This window comes from Lonchura striata, chromosome 11 (genome assembly GCF_050655825.1).
Source record: "Lonchura striata isolate lonStrDom1 chromosome 11, ASM5065582v1, whole genome shotgun sequence".
Lineage (NCBI taxonomy): Eukaryota > Metazoa > Chordata > Aves > Passeriformes > Estrildidae > Lonchura > Lonchura striata.
In genome coordinates, this window is record NC_140713.1 from 22,149,248 (window position 1) to 22,177,148 (window position 27,901).

The window sequence follows — 27,901 nt, forward strand, 5'->3', positions numbered from 1 at the left end:
TAACCTGTCCCGGGCGAAACACCTTCCCTATCACCCCGCCGCCGCTCCTCCCGCAAAAATCCTTCGGAGGGCGGAGGAAAAAAACCCAACCTGCTCTTCAGGTGCACATCGAGGTGTGCCTGGTGTCGCAGCCCGGTGTCACACACAGCCAGGCTTCCCGGCCGGCTTTTATGGGCGCAGCTCGGAGGGCGCGCACCTCCGGGGGAAGGCGTGACTTGGCAGCTCCAGGTGCCTCTGTGTCCCTGCAGGTAACCCCGAGCTCCCGGGGAGCCGGAGCCAGCCCTGCCGCTGGTCCCAGCCTGCTTATCCCGCTGTTTCCAAGCTGCTCGCCCCGGTGGTCCCAAGCTCCCGGCCCCGGGGCTCTCCGCAGCGCGGCGCGGCGAAGATGGGCGAAGGGAGCATCACCAAATTCTTCCAGAAAAGGTCGCTCCTCCGCTTCGTGCAGAAATATCAGCCCCTGGGAAGCGGCGAGCCGGAAGAGGAGGTGAGGATTGCCTGGACCTGCTGCAATAGCTGGTGTGGTTGGGGTTGGCTCGGTGCGCTTCTCCTGCTCTGTCCCGCCCGTAACTCGAGATCGCTGCGCTGGCCCCGCTCCGTGCGAGCCCCCGGCAGCGCGGGGATGAGGTGGGTGCTGCTTACCAGGGTCTGCAGTCATGGGGAGCCTTGTTTCTACGCAGGGATCCAAGAGCTGAGGCCCGAATCCTGCCCAGGAGCTTTGCTGCCTGCTCTGGGGAGCTTCTGAACTGAGGAAGAGTGTGGGAGAGCCCTGGAGTGCTGTGGGAGCTCTCTGGAGTGTGGGAACAACAGGGGAAATGGAGAGCAGGGCTCCCCTGTCCCCAGGGCACCCCTGCCACCAGAGCTGGCCACTGGCAGAGGGGCTGTGACCCTGGGGCTGTGACCCTGGGATTTGTGACCCTCAGGCTGTTACCCTGGGTTTTGTGACCCTGGGGTTTGTGACCCTGGGGCTGTGACCCTGGGTTTTGTGACCCTGGGGTTTGTGACCCTGGGGCTGTGACCCTGGGTTTTGTGACCCTGGGGTTTGTGACCCTGGGGCTGTGACCCTGGGTTTTGTGACCCTGGGGTTTGTGACCCTGGGGCTGTGACCCTGGGATTTGTGACCCTGGGGTTTGTGACCCTGGGGCTGTGACCCTGGGACTGTGACCCTGGGGTTTGTGACCCTCAGGCTGTGACCCTGGGGCTGTTAACCTCAGGCTCTGACCCTTGGGCTCTGACCCTCAGTCTCTGACCTTGGGCTCTGACCCCTGGGCTATTCCTGCACCCCTCAGTGCTGTTCCTGCACTCAGGGCTGGTAGCCAGTGGCCAAGGAGAGTTTTGGCTCAGAGCTGCAGGGTCCACTTGGAAATACTGCTCTCCTTTCCTGAAAAATGCTGCACCAATGTCCCCTCCCTGTCCTCGGTGCAGATGGAGTGGCCAGTGGTGGTTTGGGTGACATATTTGCTGTTCTCCTTGGGTTTTCACCACAAAATCCTCCAGGCTGGGATTATCTGCTTATTTGCTCGGCACAAGGTTCCCATGGCTCAAGCCCCACTTTTAATGCCACATGGCAGATGGGTTGGGTGCTCTGCCACGTGAACCCCATTTGTCTAATTCCTTCAGCATGTGGGGTTAACCCTTACTTCCACTCCCAACAAGCTCCATCCACACAATTGGAGAGATTCATGAGCTTTTCCTGAGTGACTGAGGCCTTTACCAGATATCATTTCAGCTAATCCCCTTTTTGAGTCTGGTCTGTCCAGTGTGGGGTGGGTCAGTGTCACAGGGAGAGAAATGAGACACTGAACTCTCACCCTGTGTAGTGCATCGGGTGATGCTGCTCTGCACTGCTCACCCAGAGCTCAAAACCCCAGGAGAAGAAGATCTTGGTGAGGTTACAGAAAGTCCCTGTGGCCTGGCTGGGTGGGAAGCTGAGATTTCTGGTTGCACGTAGGCAGGAGGCCACTGGCAATTAGGCTGGCTTGTTCTTAGGCTGCACATTTGTGCTGTGCCAAAATAAATAGTGACATGTATTTGCTTCCAAAGCTAAACCCCTCTTGAATTTTAGCTCTGGTCCTTGCAGAGAGTGGCCTGTGTGTAACAGGAGAGGGAGGTGAGGAGAGCTTTGGCACGGGCTAGGAGGCAGACAGCAGTGTAAAATAAAAATAAGAACTTGGTAAATCAAGAACATATTCCCAGAGTATGATTTAGGCTGGTAAATGGCTCATTTTTTCCCTACTCGATGGCATTTTGCTTCTTTACTTGCAAACAGTTGTGGAGCACTTTCAATCTTATAAATATTTTAGTCAAAGCACTGTGCTGGGCCATCAAGGTGTGATTCCAGGTGATGTGATGGGACTCCAGGCAGGATAAATGCCCAAGTGATTGTGAGGAAATGCCTTCACAAGTGTCTCCTGTGAAGGAAAGCCCCGGTGCTGCCCTGGCACACACCCAGCCTGTGTTCAGGCTCTGCTGTGCATGGTTTAACTCCCTTCCTGCAGTGCCCCATTCAGAACCAGGGGAATTCTGATTTACAGTGTATGAGAATTGTGTGTTTGCTGCAGAGATTTGAGGAACAGTCAAAGATTTCTCTTCTGAGTATCCCAGTGTGTGTGAAAGTGGGAGAAAATCCTTGGCACTGCTTCTTTACATCCTCCTTTCCCTCTGCCCATGTACCAGGGGCACAGCCCAGGGCAGGCATCTCAAGGGGCTGCAGCTGGGAGCTTTAAATCAGCTTTACTGGAAAACCTGGGGCCTCTTGAACAATCAAAGGCACAATTTTGAGGTTTGTGTCTGCGAGCAGGGGCACCAGATCTTTGCTTCACGTAAGAAATATCGGAATTCTGTTGACAGATGTACAACAGAGGAGTGGGAAATTGTGTGGGAGGTGCAGAAATCATGGTGGTGGTGGTGGTGGTGGTGGTGGTGGGAAAGGACTGGGAGCTTGGAGAGGGAAGCCCAGCAAGGCAGCTCCTCATCTGAGGGTTGCTCTAGGCTGGATTCTGCATTCTGCCTGCACCCTTGGAAGATGGGTCTTTTTTGCCTGCCATGTCTACCCAAAAAAAAGAAACATAAAAGGCTTTGGAGAGAATGGTTTGATTGATTTATTGGATTTTTGGCAGGGATAAAGTTTAATATTTGGAAGGGCTTCATGTAGACTAATCCAGCCCACTCTGGATTGCAGTCCATTAACTGGTCCAATGTAACCCAAGGCAGGGAAAAGAATATGCAGAGGCAGAGGTGGGGGAAAATCCCGAGAACTGATATTTTGGGCTGTTTGCCAGGGTACACAAAAAGGGCTGTGTGCTCTGCAGAAATCCCCGTGCTCTCTTTCTTCCACACGGGCTGCTCAGTGGCACAATTGATGGATTGTTTTGGGATGAGGGATGCTCAGGTACCTCCAAGGTGGCTCCCAGCCACACCAGCTGCTCTTTACAGCCTCCAATATCTCCTGATCTCACAAAACAATAGATAAACTGATCATTCCCCTGTTGTTATTTCTTCCTGTCCTGCTGCGTGGAGCCTGTGCTCCTGTGCCAAAAGGATAAAGGTTGTAAGTGGAAATGGATACTGGGGGTAACCCACATCTGCTTTGCAGGGTAAATGCAAAAGCCAGCAATGCTCCAGGAGAGGTTTGTTTGAGCAGGGATTTGCACAGGACACTGCCTGCTGCCCCACATCCACGGGCTGGGATGGGACTGGGGCACAGGGGCTCTGCAGAGGCAGCACGTGCAGAGGAGGAGGGAGATGGGAGAACAGCCATTCCAGGGGCTGTTCTGGTGGGAAAAGCTGTGCCATGCTCATGAGGGAAAAGCCCTTTCAGGTGTAGGCTCAGCAGTGCACGTGAGCTCACCCCAATACAGCTGTTCCTGTCACAGCAGCCCTGGCTGCCAGGAGCAGGGAGCTGCCAGCGTTTCTGGAGGAGCCACAGAGGGCTCAGACACATCCAGGGCCTTCATTCATTTCCTCCACACCTTTCTGAAGGTAAATATTGCTGATAGAGCCGGGCCCTGCTTCCCTTGGGGACTGCAGGCATGTTATCTGCATGTCCAGGTCTCCCTGCCTTCCAGCTGCTTTCATTAAAATTTAAACCCCTCCAGGGCAGAGCTGTACCTTGATACCTGTGTCACCTGCAGCACAGAGGAGCCTGGAGAGGCCACATTAATCTGTGAATTCCAGGATGTGTCTATCCATGGCCGCCTTGTGTTTTCTTCCCACCAAACCCTTCCATCTTCAGAAGTAGCTCCTGGGGTTTCAGTGTCTGGATGTCAACAAAGTTACAGGGACCTGATGGATTTGTCCAACCAGGACACCCAAGCAGGGATATAAATCATGAGTTTCAAACATGGAAGGGGTATTTTTGTCCCTTCTCAAGAGGTCTGTTAAGGAGATGTGGAAATAAGGGTGATGTCCAGTGCTAGGATGGCTCAAAAATGGGAGCAGTGCTGCAGCTTCTTTGGGCAGAACGGGATCAGCAGTTTGAGGGAAATGTGGGAGCTGGAAAATCCATGGAGATCTTGGGCAAGGTGCTGGGGGTTTGGAAAGGCAGGCTGTTCTTGGGACAAAAAGGTTTCTAAGTGAGCCCTGCCCAAACCAAGGGGTCCCAGGGAGCTGCTCCACTGGGAGCAGGGGGGTGCTGGCATCCCTCGTGTTGGCAGCTGAGAAAATGGCCATAAAAAGGGGCTGCAACAGATGGATATGGCTAAAACCTGGTCCAGGAGCAGGGCTAAGAGATGCTCCGAGCTCTCCAGAAACACCAAGGCTGAAACCAACTCCACGGGAGAAGAGCCAAGGACATTTTCTGCATTTGTGATTTTCTGCATTTGTGATTTTCTGCATTAATAATTTTCTGCATTTATGATTTTCTGCATTGATGATTTTCTGCATTTATCTCGGGCTCTGGATGTTCCTAGAAAGTTCCTGAATATTCAAGGGAGGGCCAAGTTCTCAAATAACCCTGCAGGAGGATGAGTGCATCCCACAGCAAATATTCCAGGGTGCTGGGAGCTGCTGCCAAATGCCTGCCACGCTCTCTGGGGCTTCTTTTGTTAATGAGCACACACTCCTGTGCTTGGTGGATGTAGGGAAAAGGGAATGGAGCTCCTGTCCCTTGGGAAGGGGGAGATTTCTCCCTCTCTGTACTTAGCCTGATCACAGTGCCTCCATCATGGGCCTGGCAGAGATTTTGGGGATGCTGCTGCTCTGGGAAGTGCATTTGAGAGAAGGGAATGGAGGGAATTGAAAGGAGAGGTTGGGATGCTGAGGGTTTGGGCTGCCTGGATGGGGCAGGAAGGTTTTACCCTGCTTGGAGGCATCTGCAGAGTCTGTGGTGGAGCAAAACAACCCTGGACACAGGAGAGGAAATTTTGCTTCTCACTTCACATTTCCAGCTCACTTTTTCACTTCATTTGTTATATTTTTAGAAGGGGAAAGGTGTTTTCCTTGCTCTGAGCATCGAGTCTGGGCTGTGAGACACTGGCAGGGGACAGAGCTCCTCTGGGGCAGGACACCTCAACCAGCACAAACCTTTCCTGATCAGCACAAACCTTTCCTAATCAACACCAAGAGCTTCTCTTTGTGGTTCCCCAGCTCCTCACAGCCTCTCCCCCAGTGAGAACCTGCCCCTGCCTTTAAGGCTGTGGTCAGGGTTAATTAGAGCTGGTATTAAAGCACTGAGATTCTGGACGTGGTGCAGTGACTGAAGGAGCCCTTGTGATTCAGCTAAGGAAGATCGGTCAAACCACTGGTTGGAAAAGAAAAATAAAAACAAACAAACAAAAGGCTTTTCTTGTCTGGTTAAAAGCTCTCAAAGAGAGGTGAAAGACGTATTAAATACGGGCAAGGGGAGGGAGGGGGATGAAGATGAAGGGAAGAAGCAAGGAGGTGCTGGAAAGCTTTAATTCTCACTATTCTCACCCAACACTTGCTTTGCTGTGTTCCCTCAGCCCCAGGAGGAGTGTGAGCTGAAAATCATCCAGCAGGAGAAGGAGGTGGCAGTCCTGCCCCCCAAGGATGCCTGCAAATGCCACAAGGAGGACTTGGCCAGAGCTCTGAACGTAAGGATTTGCCCTTGGGAATGTGGGATCTGCCTGTGGGAAGGGCCTGAGCTGCAAAATCAGCCTCTAAGTGACTTGCAGACTCCTGGGGTGCCCAATTCCTCTGTCTTTTTGTGGGGTGAATCCTCTGAGGGTGCCCACCATCAGGGAAAACTTTAGTGCTTGGTTGTATTTTGGGTTCTGACCTCAGTATTTTTCTAAATCCAGGCAGAAAAGGATTTATCCCTTCTCATTTTGTTCCCTTTGAGTTTTGTCAGGGCATATTTATTTTTATTTTCTCTTTAAATACACAGTGCAAACAGAAATTCCTTCTTTATTTTACTATTTTACATTTCTAATTTGTCATCTATAATATAATTTCTCCCTTTTAGAAATGTCCTTTTTTTTTTAATTAACTTGTGCTTACTTTATGAGCTTCTGTGTTTAACAAAGCACAGTAAAACACACTATAAAAAACTGTGGTTTATAGTTTAACAAAAATACATATTTAAGCAGAAAAATAACAGACAGCTTCATTTTTTTTCATGTGGGACTGAGCCATGAAGATCTTGCCTAGTCTGCTAATGGGTTTTTAATATAAATTTGACATAAGAAGTTTTCTGTAGCTATACTAGGAAATGTTTGGGTTGGGTTTGGGGTTTTTTTCCCCTCTAGGTTGACTTACAGACTGGACTCTCTGAGATTTCCGTGCTCCAGCGCCGGTCAAAACACGGCTGGAATGAATTCTCAGTAGAGAACACGGAGCCAATATGGAAGAAATATCTGGACCAGGTAAGGATTTTCTGATTTTCTGCACAGATCCTCATTTCTTGGCAGAAACAAAGCCTGGCTGGCTTGCTCTGAGCGTGTGCCTGCATTGAAATATTCAGGGTTTCAACTTCCAGAGGCTGAGCCTTGGAACAAGCTGTGCCCTGGGCACAGAACTGCTCCTTCTCCTGGGAAAAAAACCACTGTGAGGCTCCTCTGCAGCTCACCCAGGGTGCAGATAACATCTGCAAACAGAAATGAACCTTTTTATTTTGCACAAACGCTGTAGATCAGGGGCCTGATTGCTGGAGCATGTTTATTCCCTTTGAGGCAAGTGAGAAATTCGTGAAAGGTTTGAGGAGAGCCAGTGGTGGCTGGAGGATGCTCTGATTTTGGCTGTCCCGCCAGAAAAGGGGCAGCTCTGGAGCTCAGGGGGAGTTTTAGGGTTGGTGCCTGGTGAAGGCTGGCCTAGAACAGAGACTAGATGGAGATAAAGAATAAAGTAGGGGTTTATTAGAATGCCTCCATGGATCCACCTTGGACAGCACAACCCAAAATGGCCTCAAAAAAAAAAAAAAAAAAAAGGATGATTGGTCATGGGGTTTCTCACTTTTATAAATTCTGCTCCATTTGCATCTTGGAGTTCATTGTCCCATTCCAGCTCCAGCCCAGGCAGTCCCATCCTGCTTGTTTTTCTCTCTCCAGCCCACGCTGTTTGTGCTCCTGGGCTGAGGTTTGGATCATTTGTCCTTGGTGCCCAGCTGGAGCAGGAATTGTTTTGTCTCCCTGCTCTGTGCACAGAGCTCAGCATCCCCTCATGTGACGCTCAGACCCACACACTAAAGCAGCACAGAATGTGAAAAATATAAAGTCTAAAACCTGAGGCATCAGGGTCTCTGTCAGTGACACACCAGTGACAGGTACATTCAGCAATGGTGCCACGTGCTGTTGACATCCACAATTTCACACCAACTGCCCCCAAAAGCCAGGCAGAAAGTGATATTTGTTATCTTCTCTTTCCCCAGCTGAGTTATCCTTGAGTTTTGCTTTTATTAACTGTTTCTCATCAGTATTTAATATGTTTTTCACCTCTCTTTGAGAGCTTTTAATCAGACAAGAAGAGCCTTTTTTTGTTTGTTTCTATTTTTCATTTCCAACCAGTGATTTGACCAATCTTCCTTAGTTGAATCACAAGGATTTGAGCTGCTTTGAAAGACTTCATTTTTATTTCACGGTTTATCCCTTTTTTGTATGATTGACATTCTTTAAGATTTTGGTAAGGATCACTAAATCTCTCCAAGGATTCTCTTATTCCTGATAAAAAGTGAGATGGTGGGGTTTTTTTGCTCAGCTTTAAGAGCCAGTTTCTCCTACAGGGACACCAAAGGGATTTGTTGGTACATCTCTGATCCTTCTCAATCTCTTGGTGCCTCTGCTCCTGCACCATTCACACCCTGCATTGAGCATCAGCCCTCAGCAGCCCCTTGCTGTGGCTTTTTCCAGCTGCTATTTTTGTAATCATCCCCTTTGCCTCGGTTTTCTAAAGAGAAAGGGAGGGACTTTCACCTTTGGATCCAGCCAGGAATAAAGTTAAACCCTGGCTTTCCTGCTGAGCATCACCACACAATCTGTTGCACAAAGCAGGCAGATTTATCTTTATCCATTTAATTCCTTTCCATCAATTCCCACATCAGTTAAACAGAGCTGTAATTTTCTCAGGTAGAAAAAAGGGCCTCAAAAATCTCTGTTTAAAGGTGAAACAACTGAGCACCTGACTCCCACAGCTCTCAGTCCAGTGGAGATTTGAGCAGATTAATTAAAGAAAAAATGAAAAAGAGAAGATAGAGGATTTTTGGTTTCAGATTCTAAAAAGACAGTAAAGGTTTTGTTTGTCCTTATTGTGCATCTAAGAAGCTTTTAGAATCAGCTCTGTGTCTGCAAAGGGGAGCAAAAAGGAGAAAAGTGGGGGGATTCATGGGGTTTGGTGTGAACTTCACAGAATCACAAGGTCAGAAGCAGCCTTCAAGATCATCAAGTCCAACTCGGCCCCAACACCTGAACTAAACCCTGGCACCCAGTGCCACATCCAGGCTTGTTTAAACCCATCCAGGGATGGGGACTGCACCACCGCCCTGGGAAGCCATTCCAGAATTTTATCACTCTTTCCATGAAAAACTTTTTCCTAATATACCACATATATTTCCCTTGATGCAGCTTGAGACTGCAGCAGATTTCATCCTGCTGCTCCCCAAGGCCACCCATTCTCTGTGGGGCAGGAACTGCAGAACCTGACCACGATGCAAGGAGGGTCCTGCAGCAAAATCACCCAGGGACCCTTCGTGCTGGGACCCTTCGTGCTGGGACCCTTCCCTTCCTGCTGGGACCCTTCCCTTCCTGCTGGGACCCTTCCTGCTGGGACCCTTCGTGCTGGGACCCTTCCCTTCGTGCTGGGACCCTTCCCTTCCTGCTGGGTCTGCAGCCAGCTCAGCTTCAATTCCATGTTTCCCTTGTGTTCTCAGTTCAAAAACCCCCTCATCCTCCTGCTGCTGGCCTCAGCTCTAGTGAGTGTCATCACCAAGGAGTACGAGGATGCCGCCAGCATCACCATGGTACGTGTCACCTGTCCCCCACCACCATCGAAGGTGTCACCTGTCCCCCACCACCATGGAAGGTGTCACCTGTCCCCCATCACCATGGAAAGTGTCATCTGTCCTCTATCACCATGGAAGGTGTCACCTGTCCCCCATCACCATGGAAGGTGTCATGTGTCCCCCATCACCATGGTACGTGTCACCCGTCCCCCATCACCATGGGATATATCACCTGTCCCCAATCACCATGGAAGGTGTCACCTGTCCTGCATCACCCTGCTATGTGACATCTGTCCCCCATCCCCACGGTGGGTGTCACTTCCCCTATATCACCATGGTGGGTGGCCCCTGTCCCCTACCTCCACAGTGGGTGTCACCTCCCCTGTATCACCATGGTGGGTGGCCCCTGTCCCCTACCTCCACGGTGGGTGTCACCTGTCCTTTATCCCCATAGTGGTGGCCCATCACCTAGGTGACAGCTGTCCTTTGTCCCCGTGATGGTGGCCCCTGTCCTTCATCCCCATGGTGGGTGTCACCTGTCCCCCCAACACCATGGCAAGGTGTCGCCTGTCCTTTATCCCTCATGGTGGGTGTCGCCTGTCCTTTGTCCCCACGGTGGTGGCCCCTGTCCTGTCCCCACCCCGTCTCTGTGCCCTCACCTGTCACACCCCTCTGTTCCCAGGCCGTGCTCATCGTGGTCACCGTGGCCTTCATCCAGGTGGGTTGTGCAGAGCTCTGCTCCGTGGCCATGGCCAGCAGGACAGAGCCCTCCCTGTAACTCAGCTTTCTCCTCCCTTCTCCTTTGAAAGGAATATCGCTCGGAAAAGTCTCTGGAAGAGCTCAACAAGCTGGTGCCCCCCGAGTGCAACTGGTGAGACGTGGCTGCAGCAGGGGCTGGGGCTGACAGGGCAGCACCAACAGGAGAAGAGAATCGTTCCATGTTCTTGTGCACACAGTGAGAGCCTGGTCTCTGGAGGCACCATGAATAGGTGCAGCTCCATGTCATAGGGAAATGGGATGAAATAATTGGCATTGGTCAGAAGTTATTAGAATTTTTGTATAACTATAAGGAAAAAATTAGAAATAAGGAGTAGGCACCCTGTGGAATTGAATAAATGCTAAGAGACAGGAGGTCCCAGAAAAACCCTGCTCCACATCCCTGCAGCATCCTGCATGTCACTGTCTCCCCAGGCAGGAAGAACCTCACCTGTGTATTTATTTTTTTTGCTTTAGGGTAGTTTTTGCCCACAAGAGCTGGGCACAGAGAGCAGGTGCAGGAGGGGTGGGGGTCCTGTCCCACCTGGTGTGCACACACGTGTTGGGCACAGGCACAGCCAGGTCACAGCCCATGGGGCAGCTGCAGGGTGGATCAGGCACCGCTTTCCCCACGGCTTTGATGTTTGTTATCAGTGCTGGAAATGACAGGAAACATTTTTCCTATTGATGTCTTTGCAAATCACTTTTGTCATGGCCAGCAGATAAGTTGTGAGGCTCAGGGAAGCCTTGCCCTGCCAAAGAGGTGTGGGGTTTTCTTCTGGTCCAAAGTTCACCCTGGAGCTTACAAACCCCACTGTTGGTTCTTTATTTATTTATGATATGACACCAGAAGCATCCAGCTGCCTGGAAGGCTCCACTTTGAATGCAACAGTGGAATGTCAGGGGTAATTCTAGCTTTAAAAAGCCTCTTTTTAGGTTCAAGAATCTGCAATTCATTATTTAAAGCATGAAAGCACAACTTCTTATTGCTCCTCTACTGTATAAATAATGTTTAAGTCACTTCTGAAATGTAAATCATCCATAACCTGCCCATCTATTTACAAATTAAAACCGAGCCCAAGCTGAACATAATCCTCTGCTCATTGTTATGAATATTTTCTGTTCTTATTTACATTGGAAGCTCTCTGGGGCAAGGCTTCTTGCTTTGTTGCCAGCCACATTCCCAATCTTGCAGAACGAATAAAACCCTCAGAGCCTGGTTCCCTTTCTTTTTTCTCCGTTTGCCTCGTGTAGCCTAAGGGAAGGAAAACTGCAGCACCTTCTAGCACGAGAGCTGGTGCCTGGAGATATCATCTACCTGTCTGTGGGTGACAGGGTTCCTGCAGACCTCAGGCTCATCGAGGTAAATACAGCTGGAAATGAGCCTGGCTGGGAAAGTCCTTGTCTTAAACAGTGCCAGAAATGCAGCTTGTTAATTAGGTTACAGATCTGCTGGTGGATGAATCCAGTTTCACTGGAGAAGCTGAGCCTTGCAACAAGACTGAGGGTGTCCTGCTGGAAGCTGGGGACATCACCACGCTGAGCAATGTGGTTTTCATGGGGACCCTGGTGCGATACGGGAAGGGCAAAGTGAGTTCTGACATCACTGATCTTTTCCAGGGCGTTCATTGCAGATTCTTTTGGTGTGGGCATTGTGTCTCACTGTGGTTTTCTGGAACTGGTGGGGGAGGAGGAATGTTTTGGAAGGTTTTAATTTGGATTTTGTGTGTGCTTTTCTTTTTCTTTTTCTTTTATAGTAGTATGGTAGTAGTAGCTTAATAAAGTTTTTTCCCTTGTTATTAAGCTTGGGCCTGCTCTGCTCTTTTTCCTGATCACGTTTCACAGCATTCAATTGAGGGGCTGCATTTTCATGGGGGTGCTGGCATGGTGCCAGTGTCAAACCATGACAAGTGACAGGAAAAGGTGAATGACAGAGGTTAGGCTGGATATTGGGAATTAATTCCTCCCTGTGCAGGTGGTGAGGCACACAGAGAAGCTGTGGCAGCCTCTGGGTCCCTGGAAATGCCCAAGGCCAGGTTGGACAGGGCTTGGAGCAACCTGGGACAGTGGAAGCTGTCCTTGCCCATGGCAGGGTGGAACAAGAGGCTTCAGGTCCCTTCCAACCCAAACCAGTCTGGGATTCTCTAGGCTTTTCCACCTCTACCTCTCCTTTTTCCCTTTTTCAGGGCGTGGTTATTGGCACAGGTGAAAATTCCCAGTTTGGCGAGGTGTTCAAGATGATGCAGGCTGAGGAGGTAACACAGTCCCTGTCTGGGGAAATTTTGGGTGTCCTGGGTGAAAGTTTGTGAGCAGGAGCAGTCCCAGGAGGCAATGCACTGGGTTCAGTTCTGCTTTTGCCAGAACAAGTGACAGAAAAGCACAGGAGAGGCTCTGCCTGTTGGAGGGTGGGAAAAGCACAAGGGACCAGGGATTGCCAACCAGGACTGTGTGGGACACTTCTTCTGGGCTGACCATCACCTCCTCATCCCACACAACAACCAAAGGAAAACCAGTCATCTCTGATTTTTCCAGACTCCCAAGACACCTCTGCAGAAGAGCATGGACAGGCTGGGGAAGCAGCTCACCCTGTTCTCCTTTGGGATAATTGGTGAGTGGGATGCAGGGCTGTGGGACCCCTCTGTGCTCCAGAGCTGCTCTTCCAAAAGCACTGCTGGGTCTGGGTTACCTGGACTTTGGGGGTTCCAGCAGAGACACTGAAGGAGAGATTCAGGGTGCTTCATTGCCTTTTTAGTTCTGCAACATCAGCTAAAACAGATTAAAGATTTTTGATATTCTTTTTTTAATCATATCCTTTCCTACCCCCCAAGGTTTGATAATGCTCATTGGCTGGCTGCAAGGGAAGCGTCTCCTCAGCATGTTCACCATTGGAGTCAGGTGAGGACTGGAGAGCCCCTTTCCCTTTGATTTCTAATGAAATATCCCAAGGAATTCCCTGTTCGAACCAATGGACCTTTCACATAAGACAACTTGAGTTAAACCTTTCATAAATTACGTATTTCTCATGCACTGGAAAAATTAACGTGAGGTTTAAACAGAGTGCAGAAATACAAAACCAAGCTTGAGGGTTTGTTTAATTTTATAAACTGGTATCCTGAAAATCTTCACTGGCATCTCTGCCTCATCCTGCTGTGAATGCCCTTTTCTATCTGTGCTGTGAATTTAGTGGGAGTGTACAAACAGCAAATATTACTCTTTGCTGTTCCTACTGGATTTACATCTAAAGAAAGGAATGCATACCTCATACAGCATAAAGAAGCATGCATAGCTTCTTAATCAAACACAATAAAAAATGTGGTTTTCAGCAGTGCCCATAAAACCTGATAACATGGTGTTGTCATGGTTCTAAAATCAATTCTTAAAAAATAAAAAAGTGTTCTATGGAAAGAAAAACAAAATCCCAGGTGAAGAGACAACAGAGAAGCCAAACTGAGTCAGTGCCACCCTCCTGTCCCCCAGGGGATGTGCTGGCAAAGGAAAGTGGTTCATTCTGAGTTTTGGAGGGCAGATTATGGTTTTGTAAGGTCTCCTGGGTTACATTTCGCACATACCTAGAAGCATTGAGAGTTTCCTAAGGAATATCTAATGCCCAATATACAGACTGGGGATGGATTTTTCCTGCATATCAGGTGTTGCAGGTTTTGATGGTGGGGACATTTGAGGAGCTGGTTCTGTCCCCCACATTGTGGGGTAAGAGAGGAGGCGAGGGGCTGCACGTGGCCAGGAGCCAGTGGCTAATGTGTGAGCCCTGATGCCAAGGAATATTCAACTCCCATCCTCAGAAAGTTAAATAAATGAAATTAAATCCAGCCTCTGCATCCCTGCTTAGCCAGAAATTACTGCTCTTTGCCAATGTAAAGAATAAAAATAACTGCTCTGTCGAAATCATCCAGGAAGAGGTCAAAGGGCTGGATAAAAATCCTGCTTTTGTATTTCCAGCGTGCCAGGAGTCCCAGTGGTTTTCCCCTTAGGAAAACCCAGCCCTGGGAATGTCCCTTTGGCACCTTTGGGTCAGGAGTTGTGGTCTGGGCCCCGTGTTGAGGCTGTTGTGTCTCTGCTGTCCCCAGCCTGGCCGTGGCTGCCATCCCCGAGGGCCTGCCCATCGTGGTCACCGTCACCCTGGTGCTGGGAGTGCTGCGCATGGCCAAGAGAAAGGTGATTGTGAAGAAGCTGCCCATTGTAGAAACCTTAGGTAAGGCTGCAGGGGGCTTGGTCACCTGCCAGGCTCCAAAATCTGAGCTGGACAGCCACGGGCTGGCCTCGGGAGCATTGGTGTGGTCCAGAAAAAATACATTTGGAATAGGCTTAGTGGGACAGAGCACCCCACTCAGAATTAAATATATTTTCTGCCCTGTGTTTCTCACCCTTCTGCCTTAGTTTGGTGGTATGAACGCAGGCACATGCTTGGAATGGTGCAACACAGAAACACATTGGGTTAATATCTTGGTTTCTCTTTGCTCTCTGTGCTGTGGGATCCTCCTGCAGATCCACCCATCCACTTCTCCAGTGTCTGGCTAAAAAAACCTCCCCAGCCCCTTCCTGACAGCAGAAACAAAGCCATTTTTCCTTCTGCAGGCTGGATGGCCTTCTCCTTGATATCCAAAAAGTCATGGAGAGAGGGACAGAGAGGACCTTGAGAAGGTGTTCAGCGCATCCTCACAGCTGCAGGGCACAACACACCGGGATGGAATTGTTCTTCCTCCTCCCCTTATCTTTAATTTGTCCCTCACTCCCAGGTGGCTTCACCCCAGGCTTTGCTGCTCTGCCCTGGGCCAGGGTGGCAGGGATATGAAGGAGGAGACACGGTGTCTCCTTAGCACCACTCATTAAAGGCACAACAAACACCAAGGCTGCTCCATGCAGCTCCCAAAATCTGCTGCAGCAAAAACCTGTTCTCTTAGGAAACACTGCTATTGTTTGAGCTGCCCTTGTTTGTTCTGCAGTTAAGGAATCTTATCACCCTGATTTTATTGTCTCTGCCCTGACCCAGGACATCTGAAACAGCTTTTCCCTCCTGAGGGAATTTGCTCTGCTAGGGCTGCGCCCACGGAGGCGGAACTGCGGGGCACAGCCAAAACTGCCTGTGAAACTTCTGAAAAGGAGAAAAACAATCCCTCTTCTTTAATTATCAGTCACTGAAAATGAGGTATTGGAGGTCACAGCTTTGCTGTCTGCTAATCCTTCAAAAGTGTGATTCATTTAATTGCAGCCCAATCTGCTTTATTTTCTCCCCAGGCTTTTACCTGGAGGTCATTGTGCTCATGGGGTCTGTGCCTGAGCACTGTGATCACCTCCAGAGCCAGGAAAGATATTCACACTCAGAAGGGAGCTGGAGCCTGATGCTTGTTTTGTATTAATTTCCTCCCTTCTTGGGAGCAGAAACTATCTGGAAAGTGGTTCCTCTGCTAATTGACCCTTTTGTGGTATTTTGTAAATGGGCTCTGGAAAAATGTGCTTTGCTGGATCAGGATTGGCACAAAGCAGAGCAAAGGGGCAGTTTATGCTCTAACATATGCTCTCTGAGTATTTTTTGTGACAGTCTTTACCCTACCTCCCCTCACAGTCCCTTGGTGAGGCAGGGAAGGGCTGCTCTTCCTGATTTAGAGAAGCAAGGCTTAATTGGCAGGGTGGGAATTGGGTCTTTTTGGATTAGAGCAGCTGTTCTGTTGAGAGATAGTGAAACTCAGAAACACTGACTGAGACAATGTGACCCTCCTCAGGTGTCCCCCAGCCCATCTCACACCCAAATGATGCTCACAGTGTGCCCTCAAACCCTTCCCTTCCCTGTTAGGAACCTCACCCACTTCCCCCTTTCACCGGCGCAGTTTAAACACCACGAGTGCACCTTGTTCTCCCTCTCTTCAATCTCTGCTGGGCTGCACCATTTACCAGCTCTGACTCGAGCCATCCCTGCCCCAGGTTGCTGCAATGTCATCTGCTCGGATAAGACGGGCACCCTGACTGCCAACGAGATGACGGTGACGCGGCTGCTGAGCTCGGACGGCTGCCAGGCTGAGGTAGGGCTGAGCAGCTTCCCCAGCCTCTCCTGTGGAATTCAGCAGCACTGAATCTACCTCTGGTTCACTCAGAGCCCAGCCAGGGAGGCTGGCCAGCTCCAAACCCAGCAGTTTCTCTCCCATTCCCTACAGAGAAGGGATTTTCGCAGCCCTGGGGACAAGCAGAGGTGGGGCTGAGGGTCCAGAAGGGCTCAGGTGCCACAGAGATGTCCACTGGCATAAGCTGCTGTTCCCTGCAGTTATTGCAAATATTGAAATCTGGCACTGACCTGTGGATGTGACAGTCTGCTCAGAGAGAGAAAGCCAGATAAACTTTCCCAGGAATTGCTCTGGGGAGTTTTGAGAAAGAATTAAAACAATCTTGCAGCTGGTGCTTTGGACAGTTGTTTTCTCATAAGATGTTTACCAGAGTGTCTTCTTAATTAGCCAGGGGTGTTGATTAAATGACCAATCAGGCCCACCTGTATTGGAATGGTGTATAAAAGAATAGGTTTTCAATAAAACTCAATGTAACTTCCTGAAGAAACCTAGAATCTGTGTCACCTCACTCCTGTTCCTGACTCGAGGTGGACACTGAGCCTTGCTGGTCCATCTCCTGGAGGAATATTTCTTATAAGAGCAGCTCCATTTTCTGCTTGGTTCATTCCTCTCTGTGCAAAATGAGGGAAAATGCAAAATGTGAGGCAGAGGAGGGACAGACAGTCAAGAAGGCAGGGCTTGAACAAACCCAGAGATAACACTGCTGCCAGAGGTCTGCATCTCTCCCCTGAGCTGCAGGAGACCTCTGGAATAACAGCAAACAAGTTCCCCATAGGACAAATGGACTCCTTTTGTCCCTAAAAAGCCATTTTAATGTGATATTGTCACTGTCTGCCTTGCTTTGAGAGAGAAAGAAGAACCCCTGCACTCCTTCAAAATGAGAATTTTCTTGAGTGCAGCCCCCTGCACACATCTGCAGTCCAGTCCTGCCTGGCAAAGGGGAAATTTCCCATCTCTCTCTCTCCCTCGCCCAGGTCAGTGGGGTGGGCTACAATGGAGAAGGAAATGTTTATCTTCTGCCATCCAAGGAGATCCTTAAAGAATTTTCCAACGTCTCCATTGGGAAACTCGTGGAGGTAAGTATAAATAATGAACCAGCTTATCCTAGTTACATTCAGTTTTCAGTTGCACAAATAACTTTGATAATTAGTGTGGAAAAAAACTCCCACTTTTGTAATTCTAAAATGGGCCTGTCTTGCTAAAACATTCCATGGAAAACATTCTCATGGAAAGACTGAGTGTGATGTAATTCCTGAAGTTAGGGGTGAAAAGCAGTGATCATAAGGCATGCAGGGAGAGACCAGAGCCATCAGCTTCATGAGTCAATGATGTTCTGGATAAAAATACAATTCTGTCAGAGGAGAAACCAATAGTTTTCACCCTGTTCAGGTTTTTAATATGCACAGTTTCTAGACATTAGCCAGCTACACAGTCAGTTTATAAATTTATTGTGATGTTCTCTGGGTTTCATGTCAGCTTTATATAAAATTTTGAACATTCAGCTGTAAGCTAAAGTGGAGTGTTTGGGTGGTGAAACAATTGGAGCTGAATCTCAAATGGAGATGGGGTCCTGTTTTATTCATACTGCACATGAGAAACAGTGGTAGGAGAGACTGAGCTTTCATTTTCATGATCTATGAAGCTCACTGGATGTATCTTATGTTTTCTTGATGTTAATTTCTCCAAAGCATAGTATTTTACCAAAATAATGGTGTATGTTATGCATTAAGTATCTTTAGAAGACACAAGAACTGATCTCATGTGATGCTGCTGAGGGGAAACCTTTTCCCAAAACTTTTGGGATGTGGCTCCTTTCATTCCCCAACCTTCCATCAATTTATTTAAACAGATGAAAAAGCTTTGACTTCAGAAATGACAAAACTGTCTCATGTAAACCTATCCCTTTCTCCAGGCTGGCTGTGTAGTCAATAATGCTGTTATCAGGAAAAACAGTGTGATAGGACAGCCCACAGAAGGAGCTCTCATTGCCCTGGCAATGAAGGTAAGACCCTCAGAGTTTAAAATTTCCCTGCAATTCAAATCAATCAATCAAGCAATCAATAAAAGCTGGATTTGTGAGGTCTGGCAGCAGAGTGAGATTGTTTTAAATCCCCCAGACTGGTTTTAAGTACTCCCTTGTCCCCTCTGCCCAAGATCACAGGTGTTGCCTCTCCCAGTCATGCTTTAGTCATGGTCCAACACTTTCCTTGAGCTGCTGACAGCAATCACTGCTTGGCTTGGTAAATCCTGCAGTTAGGCTGGGAACTGCATTTCTTTTGGGCTCAGACAGCACAGCCTTTTTTATATTTCCTGCATGTGCCAATTAAGAGTCCAGGAGGAAGAGAAGAGTTAAAAATTGGTAGAAACAGGCTAGGCCAGATTGCATGGCAGAGGGTCACCTTCATTTTGGGTTATCTGCTGGCTTTTACTTTTTCCTAGTCATGGTTATGTAAAACAAGATGTTTTTATGAATGTTGCATTCACACTGCTGGGCAGAGCTGTGAAACACCCCAAGGTGTCACCTCATCAGTGCCACCCAGGCTGTGGGCTCAGCCCTCAGGTGAAGCACAGGAGGTCCCTGATGGAATGATGCCCCAGAAAACCCCTGACCTTACCTCCTGCTTTTAAAGCTTGTAAGTCTAGCAGTGAAATAGGGATTTGGGATTTTTTTTTTTTTTTGTTTTAAACAATGGCATTTCCTTTCCCCACACGCTGAGTTAAAACCTTCCTCCTGCTCTGGAATTCAGTAGCCAAGCAATAGCAGAATATCAGGGAGGGTGTGTCTCCTATTTTTATTTTTTAATGTTTTGGTTTGGTAGGAGCTGGGGACAAAGGTGATCAAAAGCAGCTTCCAGTGTCTCCCACCTGGAGCACCCACACACTCTGCTGGAGCAGGAGTGTATTGATTTGGACTGAAAGGTTTTGTTGTGAATTGCTTTTTGAATGTAATTCATCAGGAAATAATTCAAAACCACATCCACAACTGACCATTCTATTATTTGCTATTTCCCTTCTTCTTTCCAGTAGAATTGCTGGGAAATAACCCAGAAAAGAAACCCAGAAATCTGCTCAGCCCATTGCTTGGCCATAGGTTTAGGGAATGGACTTGATCCTCCTTTGACCCAAAGCCTCACAAAAAGGCAGAACAGTTCCTTAATTCTTTAAAAGTATCAGGAATCAAGCTCCAAACTCCAGTTTAATTTATCCCATATCAGGCACATCAAAAGGGAATAAATGTTTTGAAATATGAATTTAGCTCTCCTCATGTTATTTTCTCTTGAGCCCTGTGGTATCTGACAGCCTGGAAGGACGCAGTCAACAGTCAATCCCTGTGATATGGGAAATACATCCAGCTTCTGGCAATGCCCACCCTTACAGTGCTCTTTTTGTTTCACCTGGCTGCAGATGGAATTAGCTGACATAAAGGACATTTATGTAAGAAAGAAGGAAATTCCATTCAGCTCTGAGCAGAAGTGGATGGCTGTGAAATGCACACTGAAAAATCAGGTAAAGCAAACAGAGGCAGGGGCTGGTTTCATGTTTCTGATTGTGTACCTCAACAATGGGCATGAAATTGTATATCTTCAGCAAATAATGTTTTCAGGAGTTAACTATGTCGGGAGAAAATGGAACAAACCTCAACCTGTAAAACTGAGTTTGAATGGGAAGGGATAATACTTTTCATATAGTGGTTCGAGCAGGAAAACAAAAACTTTTTCAGAGATAACTGACAGGGAGAGAGAGGTCTGGTGTTTGGGAGAAAAGGTTGGCCCTTTATCCCTTACTGGGTTAAGGAGCTCATTTTGACTGACATTATGCTCTGGTTTAAAAACTCACCAACCTTTTCATTACCATGCTGTCTGTGAGGGCTGAACATGAAAAATGACCAGAGCAAAAAATATCCCATCCTATCCATAATATATAATATAATATATCCTGGACATCTCTTGAAACAGGTAAAAGAGGAAACAGAATTTTTCTACCTAAAGACTTGCTCATTTAAAATGTGCTCCTTTTTTTTTTTTTTTTTTTTTTTTTGATAACATGTATTTTCTCCTTCCTTTCAAGGATCAGGAGGATATTTACTTTATGAAAGGAGCATTTGAAGAAGTTATCCAGCACTGCACTCTGTACAACAGTGGTGGCATCTCATTGTCACTCACACCCCAGCAAAAAGCCCTCTACCAGCAGGAAGAAAAGAAAATGGGCTCCTCAGGACTTCGAGGTCAGTCCTTACTGCCCCTCACAGCTTATCTGGCCTAAAACTTTCCTGCTCTGTTATGGTTAGGATAGGCAGAGGCTCAGTCCTCACAAAATCACAGAATGGTTTGGCTTGAAGGGACTTTAAAGCTCATCTCATCCCACCCCTGCCACGGGCAGGGACACCTTCCACTAGCCCAGGTTGCTCCAATGTCCAGCCTGGCCTTGGACATTCCCCAGGGGCAGCCACAGCTGCTCTGGACAACCTTTGCCAGAGCCTCCTCACCCTTACAGAGAAGAATTTATTCCCAATTCCAATCTAAATCTCCCATTTCACCTTAAAGCCCTCAGTTCTTAGCATCACTTTCATGATCTCTTCCCAGCATTTGTCAGAGTGCCAAGGGCCGTGTCTTACTTAGTTCTGCTAGCTGATTTTTTTTCTTTTTTTTTTTTTTTTTTTTTTGGGCTGGGTTTAAATTGGTGAGTTGGAAAGGAATTGGAAATAAGCACTGGAAATGTGAGTGTTTCTCTTCCATGGAGGGCTGTGGTGTCTGGGACACGCTCTGGGTGCTGCACTGCAGAGCTTTGGGCTGGGCCTGATCTAAGCCCTGCTCTGCCACGTTTTGGTTTTGGAGAAGGCAGCAACAAAAAGCAACTTTGGAAGGAGTTCCAAACATGGATTTGGGCGCTGAGATTTCTGTTTGAAGCTCGGTTCAAGCCTTTGTTAGGCCCAAATCTCTCGATCTGCTGATCCCAGCTGCCTGTCAGTGCACTGCCCACAGGAGCTTTAGCCACGTGTCACCTCCTTCATCACCAGGAACATCCCCTGAGCAACACCTCAGATTTTCATACAGTGACACAGACACCATTCCCAGCCTCTAAGGAGATGAGGAAAAGCCTTGGCAGCTGGATCTTGGAGGATGGTGGAGTTATAATGCACAGATTCTCCCACTCTGTGTCCTGTGGTTAGGAGCTCCTGTGCAGTGCTTGATTTACAATATCCAAATTGTCTGCCCTTGTGGCAATGGCAAATTACTGCTCTGAGGGGAAGGGATTAACTCAGGCAGCTGCTGCAGCTTTTGATTCCATCATCAAAGCAACGCTGACATGAACCCCTGGCAAAATATCCTTGAGTGATTTAAGAATGATTGAATGATAAGGGGTGTGCAGCAGGAAGAGAGACAGAGTGTTCAGAGCCTGGATGTTTACATGGAGGGAGTTTTACTGCTTTAACTGAATTTACATTTCACATTTTTAGGTTTTATAAAAAGTGTAAGTTTTTGCAGGAATACTATTGTTTAACTTAGTAGTTTAACAGTGTCTGGTTTAACATGACACTGTCCAGATTTAATCTAGCTGCATTTAGGGAAGACGTGGTAGACAGCTTAAAATTAGGAAGAAAGAAATCTTAAGAGAAACATGTCAAACAGAAATGCTCTCATTCCAATAAACTACTACTTAGTGGACTGAATTTTTGTGTCCATACAAAATCTGATTGTAATAACTAAAGATCTGGTTTTAATGCCTTTTTCTGCTGGGTAACAGGCAACTTAATATCTTCTCTAAATATTCCTTTTAAAGAACAGAAATACGTAATTAACAATTTACTCTTGTCCTCTTTTTTCCCCTTCTGTTACTAGTACTTGCTTTGGCTTCAGGTCCAGAACTTGGCAAACTAACATTTCTAGGTCTGGTTGGAATAATTGATCCTCCAAGGGCTGGGGTGAAAGAAGCTGTTCAAATCCTGTTTGAGTCTGGAGTGTCAGTGAAGATGATCACTGGAGATGCCCTGGAAACAGCTGTAGCTATAGGTACCAAAGGTTTATCCCTTAATAATCACCTTTGTAATTGCGGTAGAGACTTTAAAGGTCACTGAGTTTTTGCTTTTCCATTTAAATAAACATTAAATGAAGTATAGAGCTGCTACAAACTCTGAGCCAAAATCCAGTAAATTAATTCCACTATTTTAGCACCAGAAATGGCAAAATCTCAGTGTAAGCCTCTTAAAAGACACAGATAGCATTGTTAGGATTATAGAATCCACTAATATTTAGAGTGTGAGTATCTCTTTTCTTTGCAGGACAAAATATTGGTCTCTGCAATGGGAAGTTGAAAGCCATGTCTGGGGAGGAGCTGGACCAACTGGCAGAGGCAGAGCTCTCCTCCACTGTCCAAAATGTAATGGCTTTGATTACATTTAAAAAAGCCCATTTCCAATAGCTTCCATTCTAATATGAGATTATATTTTGTCTTTTTTTTGGTTTTTCAGGTTTCCATTTTCTTCAGAACAAGTCCAAAGCACAAACTAAAAATAATAAAGGTACTGAGAGCCTCTGAAATTCATTGTACACCTCACAAAAATAAGGGGGAGGGAGCATCAGTTCTCTGGATTATCTGGTTTTCCCCAGCAGCATCAGATCAAACTAAAGGATTGTAAAACCCCAGCTAGAGCACTGGCACTGTTTCTCTGAAGGTATTAGCTGTGGAATTGGACTTGATGATCCTTGTGGGTCTTTTCTACCTCAGGAAAGGATTGTACGATTTTATGATTTTTCTTGCAAGTCTGGGCCTGGGCATACAAAAAAAAAAAAAAACCAAACAAAAAAACCCTAGTGAGGTATTAGCAACTACAACATCAGGAGAATGATTTCTGAGGGTTTTACTCTTCTAACTTCTGCTGGAATTGTGAGATTCCCTGAAAAAACAGCCTCCTAATTTTTGGTCTGAGTTTTGTCCTCAGTGTGGTGCCGAATCCGTTTCACCTTTAGAGTCCAACAGACCTTGTGATCTTTCAATACAAAAAGAGAGCAAAGCAAATAGTCCAGAGTCTGAAATTGCCAGCATGGCTCATTCATGTTCTGGTTGAGTGCCAGAGCTCACCTCTAGGTCAGGGGTGGCTCCGTGTGGTGGAAAAATTTCTCCAACCCGAGCTTTCAAAGAAAGGCTCAGCAGTTTTCTGTTGTCCGGTCTCAAGGCAGTTTATTGCAAATTATCTAAAAGATTTTCTTCTGGGGCTGCTGTGGTTTGCTCAGAGCTCAGGCAGAGGCACACACACACCCTGACATCCTCTCTGACTCCCGACTGCTTCTTCTCTCCCACCCAGGGCTGCTGCTGTCTTTTATATGGGACATTACGTGTTACATGGGTACAGTTTCCCCCAATGCCTATTACCTATATTAAATGCTGCTTTTCTATCTTTTATATGGTACATTACGTGTTACATGGTTACAGTTTTCCCAATGCCTATTACCTATATTAAATGGTGCTTTTCTATCTTTTATATGGTACATTACATGTTACATGTTTGCAGTTTTTTCCCAATGCCTATTACCTATATTAAATGGTGCTTTTCTACTCTAAACCAATCTGTGAGTGCCAACGTCACCAAGAACATGGAGGTAAGGAAGAAGGAAGAGGGAGGACAGGGCAGGCCCAAATCCCAAATCCATCTTAAAATCTCTGACCCCCCTGTACAGCACTCAAAAATTCTTCCCTCTACTTTGTGACTACTTCTACTATACTATCTAAACTTTTGTGACTTCTTGTTCTCCCTGCAAGGTTGGTAAATCATTCCATGGTTCAAACCCAAAATCACAGCTGTTTGCAGCTGCCTGCCAGGGTCTCAAATGCTTCTGACCAGGGCCCGGAATATCCAAAAATGTCTGAGGGACAATTTGAGTTCCAACAGTTGAGGGTCTCAGAGCTGTCCCCTCCCGCAGGCCTTGCAGAGGGCTGGTGCCGTGGTGTCAATGACAGGGGACGGTGTCAACGACGCCGTGGCCCTGAAATCCGCCGACATCGGGATCGCCATGGGACGAGCAGGGACAGACGTCAGCAAAGAGGCTGCCAACATGATCCTCGTGGATGATGACTTCTCAAAAGTCATGTAGGTTTGGAGATTTTCTTACTCTTCAGCTCTTTTCTGGCTGGCTGCTGCAGCAAGCCTGTTGTGTGAGGAGGGATGGGAATGGAAGCGGAGAGCCCCAGGGTGGCTCTGACTCGTCTTTAGTTGCATACATGGTGGTGACTTTTCCTTCCAAGCCACCTTTCACCTGAAAGCCCTGGCTCCCCATTGCTGTAGCTAACTGGGGATCTGAAAGCACGTAGGAGTCTGGGTAGATCAGAACATTTTTGGTGATAATTTGAAGCTGAAGGTGATCCTGGAGGTGTTTTCCAACCTTTGTGATTCTACCTCATCCAGGAAGCTCAGAGGAAAAACATAATTTGCAATGCTCTGTTGGTTCATAACAACAGAGAGAGTGGGCAGGGTACAGTGAGTATATAAATAGGTCCTAGGCCTGCTTTATGAACCAAAACCTGCCCATGTGACCCAGGTTTTCAGATCTACTTGTTGATAAAGGAATTGTAATTGAAGAGCTGCATTGACAACCTCCTCCTGAGCTGGGCTCTGAATTTCCATTGAAAAAGACAGTTTGTGTTTTGAGTGTCACAGGGAGTAAAACAGTATGAGTGCTCTTGAGTTAACAAAATTCCCTCTCCATTCCAGGAATGCAATAGAAGAGGGAAAGGGAATATTTTACAACATAAAAAATTTTGTCCGGTTCCAGTTGAGCACGTAAGTTCCTGTTCGCTTCAGCTCCTGTGAAAAGCACCTTCAGGGTGAAGCCCTGCAGAATAATGTTCTGTGCTTTGCAGGAGTATTTCAGCTCTGAGCCTAATTACCCTGTCAACAGTGCTCAACCTACCCAACCCACTCAATGCTATGCAGATCTTATGGATCAACATCATCATGGATGGGCCACCAGCACAGAGGTATGGAAGGGTCCAATGAGAAAAATAATCTTGGGTTTAATATTTGGCCTAGGAACACAAACTGTTGCGATTCTTCATCAATCATCATCAGTGGTTCAACAAACTGTACTTCTGCTCCCTTCTGGTCTTTCAAAAATCACTTTACATTTACATGAGGTTTTCTGTATTTTCCTGGTTTATGGTGGAATCACTTAAATATTCCATTTTTTGACCAGGAATGGCCTGTTATCATGAAAATACCACCTGCTGGTGGAATGGGCAGGGAATAGTGGGGATATGCCCCAAAATCACAAGACTTAGGAACCTCATCCAACTGCTAATTACAACTACAGCTAAATACAATTACAGCTTCCTCATTATGCTTAGTCTCACAGTCAGCTCTCACTTTGGGATGGTGTGATGATATGATGTTATTTTAGCAGCTCAATATGCAGAAAAGACCTTTGGTATCAGTGTCTTGGACAAATTTGGGCCTTATGTCACCTTGCTAGAATATTCACGCTATGTTCCAAAGAATTGCATCCTCCAGCTCCATCCTGGTTTCTCAGGATGAACATTTTGGGATGCCCTGCATTAATTAACACATCCCTCTGCTTCTCTTGGAGGCAGCTTGGGGGTTGAACCTGTTGACAGGGACACCATCAAGCAGCCCCCCCGCTGCATCACGGACACCATCCTCAGCAAATCCCTGATCCTGAAAATCTTCATGTCAGCAATCATCATCATCAGTGGAACTCTCTTTGTCTTCTGGAAGGAGGTGAGGGAAATCTGCACTCGGATCTTGTTTCCATCAGGGTGTGTGGAGCACAAAGTGAGGGCAGTTTCTGAAGGACGTGACAAGGACTTTCTGGAATCTATCTCATGGGAAGGATCAGTGTGGGCAGAGGGGCTGAGAAAGCAGGGTCAGCTCCCAGCTCTGCTCCTGCCTCCCTCTCTCACCTCTAATTTGGTCTTTCCAATCCACAATGGGAAACCTACTACTTGATTTGACATCAATACTTCAAGAGCCTTTTCACCTCTAGCTTTCCATTTTCCCAGCAGAAAATAGCAAGTACAATGGATTCCTGTTGGCACTTTAAGTCTCAGTAATTTAATTTAGAAAGTTCTTTACTCAAAGTCCACCTCAGTTTAAGAATTTAAAACATGGTTGATAAGATCATAAACTTTAAAATTAGCAGAGAAAACTGAATGTTATCTATAACAGAAATAGATTTACTCCTTTGTCTTACTACCCTTTGGTTTGACTAGGCACATTAAAGGGAACATTTAATTCTTCTATTGAATTGGCATATTTTTGTAAGCTTAAACTAACTCCTGATTTTTTGTGTGCTTCCAGAATCCAAAAGGGGGCATAACTCCTCGAACAACAACTATGACTTTCACCTGTTTTGTGTTTTTTGACCTCTTCAACGCCCTGACATGTCGCTCTCAGGTGAGATGGCTCTGTCAGCAGTAATTTCTTGTCTCAAATCACAAACATAAACATTAAAATACCAGCATTTTGCATAGTAAGGGTTTTTTTTTAATGTTATTTAAAGCAGTGTTATTTTTATCAACTTTTTATACAGATAAAATTATCCATCACAAGTGCAACTGCACTTTCACTTACGTAGCTCTAAGTGTTTATGCAACTTAAAAGGTAATGGAGATGAAATGTAAAGAAACAAGGTGACATTTAGCTCCAACAGAGTTTGGGAAAAACTACTTTTTAAATTCTCTTTCCCTTTTCTAGACAAAGTTGATATTTGAAATTGGCTTTTTCCGAAACCGCATGTTCTTGTATTCTGTGCTTGGGTCATTTTTGGGACAGCTGGCTGTTATTTACATCCCTCCACTACAAAAGATCTTCCAGACAGAGAATTTAGGAGTGTTAGGTAAGTTGCAAAATAAATAATGGTTTGTTTTGTTGTGTTTGGTTTTTTTTTTCCTTAAAGTGACTGTAGAAAGCAGATGCTGTTCCCAGTTTGCTGTTAGCTCCCAACAGAAGGGAAGCTAACAGAGCAAGGGGAAGGGGAAATCAACCAACAGCTCCAATCTTTGTGTATTTACACAGAGCTGTACCCAAACAGTAGCAGTATTTCATATTATCCCAGCTTAGATTCTGAATTTTGATTTACTGCACATAAATACAAGTAAATGGAGACATGCCAAGACTTTCCAGCTCTGTATGATGACATTTCTCAGGTCGTTATGCAGACACTCCCTTTGGAAAGAGCTGAGTTAAAACTTCAGTTTCCCCACTGAAATGGAACACAGATTTTAATTTAAATCAGCAAATTGCACCCTACCACACCGTGTTCCATCTTCATTAGGCTGTGTCATAAGCAGGGGGCAGAGATTCCCGTTTCCACCCTCCAAGGGGACAATCCCAGCTGTGGGTGGCCCTTACCTGCTGCAGGGATGTCCCTAATTCTCAGCTGGCAATGGCACAAGGAGGGCACACATACCCCTGGGCTCAGCAGCCCAATTCCCAGCTGCAGGAAAGCCCTGGGTGGGATTCCTGCCTGGCTGAGCTCACCTGCACTCTCTCCTCCCCCAGACCTGCTGTTCCTCACCAGCCTGGCTTCCTCAGTGTTCGTGGTGTCCGAGCTGCTCAAACTCTGTGAAAAGCGCTGCTGCCCCCCAAAGCACACAAAGGGACGTCACAACTGACTGACACTGCCCTAAAGCACACCTGGAACACAGCTGTGATCCTGGAGAATCCCAATCC

The 27,901-nt window shown here is 46.9% G+C and overlaps 1 protein-coding gene across 2 annotated transcripts; it reads left to right on the top strand.

Moving 5' to 3' along the window:
• The first annotated feature begins 134 nt into the window (after positions 1-134).
• ATP2C2 (ATPase secretory pathway Ca2+ transporting 2) lies at positions 135-27,893 on the top strand. Of its 2 annotated transcripts, XM_021541046.4 has the most exons (27): positions 146-484; positions 5,940-6,050; positions 6,705-6,821; positions 9,317-9,406; positions 10,071-10,106; positions 10,198-10,259; positions 11,399-11,507; positions 11,585-11,734; positions 12,331-12,399; positions 12,677-12,752; positions 12,973-13,039; positions 14,230-14,354; positions 16,082-16,179; positions 17,193-17,294; positions 18,131-18,220; positions 19,624-19,725; positions 20,287-20,443; positions 22,059-22,229; positions 22,499-22,596; positions 22,688-22,738; positions 24,138-24,304; positions 24,926-24,994; positions 25,075-25,191; positions 25,801-25,948; positions 26,528-26,623; positions 26,924-27,065; positions 27,731-27,893. In XM_021541046.4, exons 1-27 carry the CDS (start codon positions 386-388, stop codon positions 27,841-27,843), a joined length of 2,832 nt encoding a protein of 943 aa, XP_021396721.2. In that variant the 5' UTR covers positions 146-385; the 3' UTR covers positions 27,844-27,893. The 2 variants fall into 2 exon arrangements, with proteins under 2 accessions (XP_085446020.1, XP_021396721.2); XM_085589894.1 differs by lacking the exons at positions 26,528-26,623; positions 26,924-27,065; positions 27,731-27,893 and having other exon boundaries at positions 135-484; positions 25,797-25,947.
• The last annotated feature ends 8 nt before the right edge of the window (positions 27,894-27,901 follow it).